This window comes from Pan troglodytes, chromosome 7, assembly GCF_028858775.2.
Source record: "Pan troglodytes isolate AG18354 chromosome 7, NHGRI_mPanTro3-v2.0_pri, whole genome shotgun sequence".
NCBI classification, from domain to species: Eukaryota; Metazoa; Chordata; class Mammalia; order Primates; family Hominidae; genus Pan; species Pan troglodytes.
Window position 1 is genome coordinate 24,458,024 of NC_072405.2, and position 12,531 is coordinate 24,470,554.

The following is a 12,531-nucleotide window of genomic DNA, read 5'->3' on the forward strand; positions in this document are numbered from 1 at the left end:
AAACAAGATATCTTCGAATACAAATCAAAGAGAAAATATTTCAAATAAAGGAAAAGACATGAGGCAGGATGCACAAAGTACTGGGTACATTAGAATCACAGTCAAATCAGTTGAAATATTTGATATACAAAAAAGACAAGCGAGGGAATGAAGCATTCAAGACTAGTTAAGAGACACACTGAAAAAGACCTTGAGTGCTACAGGCAAAACTGTATGTCTAATGACGGGTCAACAGAGAGTCTTTATGCAATCTAAGACTTGCTTTAGGAAGGCTGTATTCTACAAGGGTGCAAAAAGGATTACAGTCTGGGCAGGAAACAATTGCAACTCTGGCAAAGAAGTGATAAGAATAATTTATATGAGGATATAAAGAAATGACAAAGGAATAGAGAATACAGAATGTTGAGAACTAATGGTGGTCTTGGGAGATATAAAATAATTAAAATTGATAGCTTGGAAACCAGGAAGAATGACACTGCTATTATAGAGTGTAACTTGCTAAGAAAAAAGTGTTAGTTTCACTTATTCACTCAACACATATATAACTGCTCACCCACTATTTTCCAGGCACTCTAAAAGGCATTGGGATTGCAGAGGTAGACAAGAAGGAGAAGACGTAACCTCACAGAGCTCACATTCCGCTGGAGAAGATACAAGCTAAACAAGTAAGCAAATGTAGAGATGACATGATTTCATATAGTGGTAAATACTATGAGGAAATTAAAGCAAATCATGGTAGAGAGAGATGGGGGAGTTTAGAATAAGAATGGTGGAAGGTGGAGGAGGTAACTTCAAGTGGAGCCAAGAAGGAGTAGAGACGTAGAGAAGAACCTTTCAAGAGAAAGAGAAAATGTCTAGTGTTCATTATGGACAGCATGAAATGAAACAAGCACTTTTTCCATATTAACTTTTACTTGTTCGTGGCACTTCATTCTTCCACATTTCCACGCTAGGCAGAAGGATGATAGAGGGAAGATTGAGAAAATTAGGGCAGAGAAGTAGACAGGTGACAGACCAAGTAGAAGTTTAGATTTTATCCCAAGTCTAATGAGAAGACATTGGAGGATTTAAGCAAGAGAGAGAAAAGACACATCTAGTGTAAAGAGAGAAACCACACACATCCAGTAATTTGTGTGAGTTTTCTTAAATAGCATTTTTTTTTTTTTTTTTTTTTTTTTTTTGCTATTTAGAATGGACTAAGAGCAGAGCCAGGGACATCAACTGAGAAGCGGATGTAATACACCACACTGGGATATGGTTGCTTGAATTAGAGTAGTAATAGAGAGTAAGAAGAAGTTTGGTTTGAGATATTGCATGAAATAAGAATTAGTAGGACTTACAAATGGATTACGTAGAGAATGAGAGCAAGGAAGTCAAAGACAGCTTCCAAGATCATGGAGTGAGCAGGTAGTTGGAAAATGACAAAACCAACAAAAAGACTGAAAACGCAACAGATTTGGGGAGGCAGATGCGGGTGGCTAGTTAAGAAGCAAGGATTTGGTTTTGAATTTGTAAAGCTTCGGACATTTATTTGAAATCCAAAGTGGAGGTATCTAACTGTTAGAGAAAAATCTGATTAATTCAAATTTTTCTTTATCATCTGTTTTACTGTGATAAATACTATATATGATATGTGTTCTGTATAAGCAAGCCATAAAGTACAACAATAATGAGAATACCCTTGCAACATCACAATCCAAGAAATCGCTATCTACCTAGATGTTCCCCTATCTCATTCATCTATTTCCTTTTCATAGATAAATATTACCCTGAATTTTGTGTTTATCATTTTCTTAAATTTTAAAACAATGATTATATTACATATTTACGTGTCTGTAAATTTACATAATTTTACTAACTATAAGCATTAGAAGTAAAAATTGTCTATGTATTGTTTTCTGGGACTTGTTTTTATTCTTTTTTTCATTGTCATCACTTGATTATTAGGCTTCTTAATTTTCTCAAACTAGTGTATTTGAAATGAAGTCACATGAAGTTCTTAGTTCTATTTTTCTAGTTGCTAATGATATAAAATGAGACAAAATATTAAAATCATGAAATAGAGCTTAACAGACATGGAAGCTGGAATGAGAACATCCAATATGAATTTCATGTAAGTTACAGAGGAAAGGAGAGAAAGAATCGTGAAGAAGCAATAGTCAAAGTGAATGAAGCTGGTTATATTCCCAAACTGATAGACATAAATCCACTAATATAAGAAGTACAACAAATGTTAGATGGATAAATTATCAATACAAAACCACAGATAAGTAAAACTGCAGATATGAAAGACAAAGAGAATGACAAACAGATTGGTGGCAGTCATTTTAAGAGCCATAAGAAAAGCTTGAAGCCAGGGGACCAATTTTTTCAGCACACTGATAGAAGGAATCAAAATAACTGTCAACCTAATAAGTGTGTATATAGTAAAACAATTTCAAAGATCAAGTCAAAATAGAGAGAATAAAATCAGAAGGTTTCTTGATCAATTTACTTTCACTAAATGAACTTCCAAAAGATATACTTCAGGCAGAAGGAAAATAATCCCAGAAGAAATGCCCGAGGTGCTTTTAGAACAGAGAACAATTGGTAAATTCATGCGCAAATTTAAATAAATATTTGTTGTGGGTGAGTGATGACTATCTAAGCCAGTGGTGCAGGGTTAAATAATTTACCAAGATGGTTGTAGGTAAAGAAAGGCAGATTTATTAACAAAAGCAGGAAAATACGTTGCAAGGAGGCAATGAGCAGGCCAGCAGAAGAGAAACTGATTGCCAGGAAACAAAGATTTGCTGAAGATTTTATAGAATAGTGTTTATAACGTATGCTGAAGAGAGCTTGTGCAGTACTGATAAACCAAGGTTACAGTGGGTTAACGTGCAGGTATCTGGTGACAAGTTTCTTGCAGGAGGGACCTACATGTTCTGGACCAAGAAGAAAGGCAGATTTATAGCTTATCTTCTTTCTCTTTGCTTTCCCTGGTCCTACCAGCCTGACTACTTTTCCCTAATTAAGGCTCCACAAGATTGTCTGTATAAAAAAAGAAAAATAATATTGACTAAGTTCTCGATTAAAAAAAAATAAAGTAGAATGAACTGTACTAAAAATATTAGCAGGAAACTAGGGAAGAGGATCATCAAAGCACTTTCAGTTCCTTGTGTATTTTAGGATGAATGTTAAGATACTGATCAACTTTAGACTTCAAGATAAATGTTAAGGTCAACAATCAGTAAGAAATAGAAATATACTACAAAGTTTCTAAAACCTGTTTGGTAACTTTGGTAGAGAGAAAAATTCAGCAAGAGAAAAATCTTAATCAATCCAAAAGTGGCAATACAGCAAAGCAAAAGAAACATAAAATAAACTGGAAAATACCAGAGCACATGATAAGATAGTGGAAATAAATACAGTGCAAAGAGACGGTCAGATTGTGTATTTTTTTAAAAAGAAAAGGTAAGTATTCATTACAAGAGACTAACCTAAAACAAAGAATACCAACAGGCAAAAGGTTGCAATCAAAATATAGAAAAATACATGCAAATGGTTGAAATCAAAATATAGAAAATCAAAATCAAAATATAGAAATCAAAAAATCAAAATATAGAAAAATCTATAATGTAAAGCTAAAACTAAAATATCTAAAATGTAAAGCTAAAACTGAAAGCCTATATATATAAAGAAAGCATACATACATATATTTTATTTATATATATAAGTAAGATTCAATTCACCTTATTTCACTAACAGGCACTGCAGAAGAAATGGACAAATCCATCATTATTTTGGAGAGTTCAAAAGATCCTTTTAATTAATAATACAGTCAAGTAAGAAATAAAAAAGACTGGAAGTTTTGGAAAAGCAATATTAACAAGCTTGGTTTGTGAACATGTGAAGAAACTTGTAATTACAAAAAACTTGTATTCAGTACTTATGAGGTAGTTTTTAACAATGAGAAAATCATTAGACCTTAAGATATATTTTGCTTTTCCCTTTCTATTTAAGTGATACCAGGCTACTGGTTATCGTACCCTGTCTTTATCTGATTTTCATATTCTTTCCTTTGGGTATTTGCAGTAAATGTAAGCTCAAAAACTATTTATTTCAAACCATAGGATTTCAAATATCAAATCTCTGGATGTATCAGTATATTTTAATATATATATCATTTTCTGGAGAAATGACAAGACATTTTACCTTGAATTAAAGTGATATTTCTCAAGGTCTGAGAATGTTCCCAATCTTTCAGTCTGAGATCATTAGTGATGTTATTCAGTACTTTCACTTCTCCTTTTATTTCCTGTTCCAAATGCACTTGTTCTTCTTTCATAGCCATAATTTCTGCTGATACATTGTAAACACGCTCCTCTAATTTACTGATTTCCTGTAAAACATAAGTGAGCATTCACAGCCTTTGTTACATACATAATTATCAAATATGAAAGTTCAAGAAACCCTCAGAGTTCAGGTTTTTAAAAACATATTATGGGAGTGTTATGGAATAAGAATATAGAAATTAGAAAACTGTTTTGAAAGTAGTAATTCTTTAATTGTGAAACATTTCCTCTTTTGACTGAATGGCTGAATGTTTACAATCACAACCCCCTTCAAAAATCAATTTAATGTATCTATGATATGTTTCTATTCCTATATATATAGATGTCAAAATGCTAACAATAAAATTAAATAAACACCATAAGGTCTTAATTTATCTGAAGTAAAATGTCTTCATACTGTACTTACAGTGGCAACATAGTCAAATTTCGTGAATTTGATAGATTTATATTGGAAATTGTTTTATAGTAATAAGTGAAGTTTAATGTCATAATCCTCAGTGGTGATGATCATTGACAATAGATTTTCATGCTCAATAAAACCTCGAACTCGCATATTAACAGTGCTTTACTTTCAGTTTGCATTGCCTCTGTATTTGAGGCATTAGTATTTTGTGTTTTCAAATACACGTATATTTTGTGTATATTTATACGTACACATTCATATACTTAAGAGTGTGAAAAAGACAGAGGATCTACCTATATCCTGGAATATGCTTTTATATTTTACTCAATAATATATTAAGGATATTTATCTATTAAAATACTTTAGAGACTGATATTTTCAGTAATTTAGTGGAATTGAATCTATTTCTCAAAATTTATTTAGGATTCCTATTCATAGTGTTTTGAGCTGTGCACTTTTCTACTACTAAACAATGCTGCCATGAACATCATTTTAAATATATTTGTATATTGATAGAAGTACTTCTAAAGAACATCTTCCTGAAGTGGATTTGACCAAAGGGACTAAACATTAAACAGCATTTTTGTTCAACCATTGCCGTACTACTCTCCAAATATATGCTACCATTTTACTTCCTCTTACTGCGTATCAGCGTCCACTTTTTGCAGCTGAATACTGGGTACCATTAATATATTTAAGTTTGCATAGTAAGAGTAGGTACATAGCAAATCATTATTATTTAACTTGTTTTTCAAATTATAGTGAGGTTAAAGTATCCAGTCGTTAAATTTCTGACGATTAATATTTATTAATTTTTCTTTTTGCTTGGTTTTCTCTTTCAGCATTGGGCTTTTTCTTTTTGATGAACCAAATCTTCTCATCTATTCTGGTAATAATTTTTGTCTCTCTGTTCTACTTTTATCCCATTTTCTGTCTTCATTGTATGCTTTATTATTGTATTAAGTACTCCTATGTTCTAAAGTTGATAGATACTCATTTCCGATTTGCACATGGGGAAATAAGCCAGTGGTATGTTTTTCTTTAATCCAGAAGTAAAAAGAATATTACACTCTCTTGAGCTGGACTAGACTAGACAAGCTTAGGTGAGAGGATCAAGATGGTCAGAGTGTAGGACCTTCGAAAATAAATGAATGTGCGTCTAGATTTGCCCCTTCAATGACACTATACTTAAGCAGAGAGACTTATCAGCTTTCATTGCTCTAACTGTGCCTTCTCCCAAACAAAACCTTATTCTAGATTAGAATTTCTCTATCTTGCACCTCCTCCTTCCCTGACCATTTAATATTTTCTGTACTATACCATCATTACAATAAAGGTGAAATAGTGAGCATGGATGTTTGTAGGGCACACCACCATGATAAATACACTTGACTTAATTTAGGGGGCTAAAAATTGCTGCAAGTATGTCGGGTAGTTCCAGACATTCAGCATAAAGTGTTAAGTGACTACACAGTGATTTTGCTTCCTAGAAACGAGGAATCATCCAGGTTTTTCATCATACCTAAAAGCTGAGGCTACTTTTTCTTTCTTTCTTTTTTTTTTTTTTTTGAGACGGAGTCTCGCACTGTCACCCAGACTGGAGTGCAATGGCATGATCTCGGCTCACTGCAACCTCCACCTCCTGGGTTCAAGTGGTTCTCCCGAGTAGCTGGGATTACAGGTGCACACTACCACACCTGACTAATTTTTTTTTTTTTTAATTTTGTAGAGATGGGGTTTCACTATGTTGGCCAGACTGGTCTCGAACTCCTGACCTCGTGGTCCACCCACCTCGGCCTCCCAAAGTGCTGGGATTACAGGCGTGAGGCACTGCGCCTGGCCGCTGAGGCTACCTTATTATTCCCTTCTTTAAAAACTGCACATGGTATTTACATTTGTCAAATTTCATTGGAAATTATTTTTACTGGGAGGAGGAAAAGTGTATTTAATTTCAAAAAATCCTATATAGCATCCACACACTCCCTCCACATGCTACCACCAGTGACCCTCCTAGAAACAGGCATTTAATTTTGTAGTCGTACAGTCCTTTTCACCTCTACGGATGATGATAAATGCCACCCCTGTCTTTCATTTGGTGCCAATGTTCTTCCTCTTTCTTTCAAATTAATTTTTGGTGTGTCCTTGATAAGTGTTATGCTGGTGTCACTTATAACCTATTTCCTCAAACGCCATTTACAAATTCAGGCATTCATTTAATTTATTTATTCCTACATTGAGCTAAAGATTCAAAGGTCAATAAAATTATTCAAGCAATGGGGATGAGCGTCCCAATGTTGTTTTTCAGTGTACACAGGAGTACACACACACACACACACACACACACACACACACACACACGCACTGGCACTGACCTAGTTTCTAAGTCTCTGTGAGTGACTACTGTTTTTAAAGATGTATATAGCTTTCAAACTTTCATCATTCCCTTGCATTTCCTTTTCTAATGCTGGAATTCCCTCCAAAATTTAAGTGTAATCTATCGAAACTCAAACAGCTCACTGATCACCAGATTTTGATTGTTTCCATTAAATTATTACTTCAAACAGGTTCAAAATTTCTACCACCTTCCAGATAGTTTCCAATTTGCTTTCAATTCCTCACGTTTGGGTTCAAAAGCATTCCATGGTCAGCCAGGCGCACTGGTTCATGCCTGTAATCCCAGCAGCTTGGGAGGCTGAGACGGGCAGATCACCTGAGGCCAGGAGTTCGAGATCAGCCTGGCCAACATGGTGCAAACTCTGTCTCCACTAAAAATACAGAAATTAGCCGGGTGAGGTGGCACGTGCCTTTGATCCCAGCTACATGGGAGGCTGAGGCACGAGAATCACTTGAACCTGGGAGGCAGAGGTTGCAGTGAGCCATGATCTCACCATTGCACTCCAGCCTGGGCAACAGAGTGAGACTCCATCTCAAAAACAAACAAACAAACAAACAAAAACATTCCATGGTCTCTGCAGGATTTAATGCACTGCCAGAATCAAATGTATCCTTCTTCTTCCATCTCATCCACCTTCCCTCTGTCCTTACCTCATCTCAGTGCTCTTCTGACCCTATTTCTACATAAATAGTATTTCTTCTCCATTCTTCTTTCCCCCCAACTTAATCAATGTCTATCCTGATAACTAACATTTTCGCTTCCTGTCTTTCTTATATTATTCAAAACTATGGACAGTTTCTTCTTTGTACACTTTCTCTAATCTTTCTATAGCCCAAGGCTTTGATATCCCAATACCCTTTGATATGCTTACTTATTAACAATGTAGGAAACACTGATAGATTTTAGACGTGACATGGAATAGAAACGGAATATCAACATGTTGGGATGAGGTTCACCAACAGACTCCCCATACAAAAACTGTAATACCATTGTCTTCTGACACCTTAAGGTGAGGACCATGTATAAGTTCAAAAGTTCTGAGTGAAACTTACAAATAAAAAAAAATCTAAGCATATCAAATGTGTCTGTCGCAAAATTCACACATACAGAGTGTTCACTTCTCAAGATCTGCTAAGATAATCTAAAAATTATGATTGGTTTAGGCAGTCTAAAAAGACATTTTAACAGTATTTATAAAATATGTAAAGGGAGTCTATATTCAATGGGAAAAATTTCCCCTTTTTCTAAGAGTTTAGAGAAGGCGAATCCATTTTAAATCCCTTAACATTCGTTTAAAATCTGGATAAGTTAGCCATAGAAATCAGGGTAAACAGGATGATGAAACAGGGTTTGCAACTTTTGCTTTCCTGTACTGCCTAAGGAGACGAGACTTGGATGGATTCAGTTCCAGCAAGTGACCTTGCAGTCCACAAACTCTTACCTCTTGTTGTTTGAAGGTATTCTCTTGGATTTTGCCATTCAGATTTTCTATGTTGAGCTGCAAATCAAGTAATGTGGTATTCAAACTTATTAAGGACTTGGAGATTTCATCTATTGCATTCCCATGTCCCTGGACTGAGGAAAACAAGGTACTTAGCTGCAGAAGAATGTCATTAAATCTTTGATCAGTTGTCATGCTGAAATTTTGGAAATGCTCTGTGTCCATGAGGTTGGCTTCCATGTCTGAAATATGCTGGATTCTCTTCTCCATGTTGCTCATGTGTTCCATAAAGACTTCTTGAAATCTCATTTCCTCTTCGCTGTCATTTCCTTTTCCCGTGAGACTTTGAGTTATATCATTTGCATTAGTTGAACCAACTGAGCAATTCTTCGTTTCCCACTTCAGGAGTTGAGCTGTATATTTAAGTAAAAATAAACCAGTCATGGCCTGATCCTTGAATGCATACAGGATCCCATCCCATATCATTCCATTCCGTTCATTTTATTCCATTCCATTCCAACATTTTGAAGGCTAGGCTAAATCCAGTATTTTTTTTTTTTAATCTACAACGTGTGAACTACGCTAAGTATATTGCTGAGAAGCATACATTCTTCCTTTCCTATTTTACGTTAAGATGATTCCAGGATTATATCATGCTTTCTGAATTGCTGCTTATATGAATCTTCTTGGCCATTGATTTTGGCCTTGCCAATTAAAAAAAAATTCTATAGATTATGAAAGGCTATGTGTCTACGGAACTGCTGTTAGAATAAAGTGGACTAATGCTTAATACAGTTTCTGAAGTAAGCATGTTGAATATGTTAACAATGGCAGTGATAATCATGATGATGACAAAAGCAATAAGTGGTGAAATAGTGGTGTCATGCATAATATGGATAAATTGTTGGTTTATCTTCTTCATTCTTTCACTTGAGCTGCCAGAAAAACGTCATTTTCAGTTAATACAGACCTAATTCACAGTTGGTGGAGCAGGAAATTGGGCAAATACATTTTTTCACTTTATAAAGGTACGATTCTCATAAGACTCCTTTTTAACTATTATAAAATATATATTCACAGCAGAAAATTTAGAAATTATAGATAATATGGAAAAACAATTTACCATGAATCTCACCATCCTAGCTTAAACTCTAGGATTTTGGTGTACGTGTCTCAACCCTTATCATATTATTATCTTAAAATATGACATTTTTAAACAATCTGGAAACAACTTTTTAATGTAATGCTCTATCATAAGTACTTTTTTATATTATTTAATATTATTCTACAAAAATAATTTTAAAAACTCCATTGTAGTATATGTATGGATCTGCCAGATTTATTTAAAAAATAGCTGCATTTAGTTTGCCTCTGTTTTCAGTAATATAGTCAATGTTTTGATGAACAATCTTGTGATTAATTATTTCCCAAATTAAAAAAAAATATATTCTAAAATAGTATTTTAGGAACATACTGAGCTGCTGATAGATATTCCCAAATGGGCATATGTTCTCTAAACAAGCTAATTATCATTCTGAAATAATCTAAAGCAATATGTTTTCTAGTTTCAAAAAAATAAAAGGCTTAAACATTAACTTTTTATGCAAAAATAGGCCGGGTGCGTTGGCTCATGTCTGTAATCCCAGCACTTTGGGAGGCGCAGGCAGGTGGATCACCAGGTCAGGAGATCAAGACCATCCTGGCCAACATGATGAAACCCCGTCTCTACTAAAAATACAAAAATTAGCCAGGCGTGGTGGCGGGCACCTGCAGGCCCATCTACTCAGGAGGCTGAGGCAGGAGAATCACTTGAACCTGGGAGGCAGAGGTTGCAGTGAGCCGAGATCACGCCACTGCACTCCAGCTTGGGCAACAGAGCGAGATTCCATCTCAAAAAACAAACAAAACAAAACAAGAATAATTATAGACAATGAGGAAAATGTTAAACACAATCTTATCACTATTCAGTCATGGCTGAGGTTTTCTGTTTTCCTATATCTCTCTATATGTATCTATTTATACCTTTTACCTACATGCATGTTAGTCATATTCATATTAGATTGGATGTATAAGATTTTCCGCATTTGACAATTATGGAACAATAAAAAGAATAATTTCATATTGCTCAAAAATATATGCAGCTCCACCTGAGTCTATCAATTTTCTAATAAAAGTGATATGGTGATAGTACCATTTTTATAGATTTTTGAGAATTAAACAACACATGAAAAACATTTAGTTCTACCCCTAACTCAAGGATTTTGTTCAATAACCAACAGCTTGGTGTTTACATAGGATCTAGTTCCCTGATTCTAGAATCTTCCTACACTCCTCCATTACCAACTAGGCTACTCTGAACAAGTTACTTATCGCTCTCCTTGCTTTGGTTTTCTCAATTTGTAAAAGTAACAATTACCTCAACAGTGGTGCTGAGCACAAATTAAATAGGCATATCTATTCCTCTAAAGTGCCTTGTACATGAGAGACATTATCTCAGTTACAGAGTCCACCGTATTTACTACCTTTACTTAAAGAGGCTGTGTGTGGATCACCTGAGGTCAGGAGTTCGAGACCAGCCTGGCAAACATGGTGAAACCCCGTCTCTACTAAAAATACAAAAATTAGCCAGGCGTGGTGGTGGGTGCCTGCAGTCCCAGCTGCTCGGGAGGCTGAAGCAGGAGAATTGCTTGAGCCCAGGAGGCGGAGGTTGCAGTGTGCCGAGATTGTGCCACTGCACTGCACTCCAGCCTGGCTGACAGAGCAAGACTCTGTCTCAAAAAAAAAAAAAAAAAAAAAAAAAAGAAGCTGTTTGATGAGCATTACTACTGTAGCTATTATTACATTAAGAGTGTCATCCTAAATATGCAGTTAAATTCTAATTTAAAAGAATACATGATACCATATTTTTCCTTGTTTTATTAATTTAATATTAGCTTATTTGAAATAACAAAATATGACAATATTTTGATGTGATCTACAATAGAGTTTGTATTGAGTATGTTACTCTATATGTCTTAACGTATCAATACCTTGGAAACAAAAGTATATTTCTTAACTGTATCTCATCACATTTATTAAATTCATTGTGGGGACCAAGTTTTGGGTTGACAGCCTCATCCATGCATTCATTAATTCTATGATTTAATTCTTATATACTATGTGGAAAGTATTGCTTGAGTTACTCTGGGAATAAAAGAACAACTGGGAATGGAATTTGACTGTAACAATGAAGAGCCCAAATAAACAATTTTATCAAAATTACTTCAAAAATTTCCTCTCACGTTGTCCTTTTTTGATTATTATTTCTTTTGAAGTAGCAGTTAAGAATTTAGATTCTAGAATAGAACTGCCTGGGTTAGCAATTCTGGCTCTGCCCTTTATAAACTATGGCGTTGGACAAGTTACTTAATCTGTTATTGCCTCTATTTCATCACCTGTATAAATGGGGTACTAATAGTCAGTGTCCAAATAATTAAATGAACTATATGTAAAATACTTAGACCACTTCCTGGCATGTAATAAGCGCTTGAAAAGTTTCAGGTTTTTGCTATGATTAATATTTGGATTCAAGTACCTATATGCCCAATATTGATTAACTATGGGGAAGTAGCATTGTGTGATAAAAATCTTTTTCTGGAGTTGGATGTTCATATGAACACACTCATCTCTCTGCTTTATTTTACTATGCACATTGCTCTGATTGCTCAACCATATACTTTTACTTTCACTGGAAATAAGATTTATTTTTTATCAGTAAAGCTAATATTTTTCACAATATGGAAAGAGAAGCCCCAATGTGACTAAGGTCATATGACCAACTATTTTTAATTTGACAACAAGTTAAACATGAGGTGACAGTAAATGCTACATTTTGTTAATAGATCTAAAAACACAAATTGCCTGTTTCATCGAACCCTGAGTGAAAACTAATTTTTCTACAAAATGTTAACTTTTTACC

General features: G+C 34.7%; 1 protein-coding gene across 2 annotated transcripts in view; it reads right to left on the bottom strand.

The window, feature by feature from the left end:
- Positions 1-12,531, bottom strand: part of MSR1 (macrophage scavenger receptor 1) — an 85,386-nt gene that overhangs the window by 51,995 nt on the left and 20,860 nt on the right. For both annotated transcript variants that reach the window (XM_016959120.3, XM_016959122.4), the window contains exons 4-5: positions 8,574-8,986; positions 4,195-4,381 (exon numbers count right to left, since the gene is read on the bottom strand). In XM_016959120.3, coding sequence (XP_016814609.2) covers positions 4,195-4,381; positions 8,574-8,986 — 600 coding nt within the window. The remainder of the gene's footprint in view (positions 1-4,194; positions 4,382-8,573; positions 8,987-12,531) is intronic.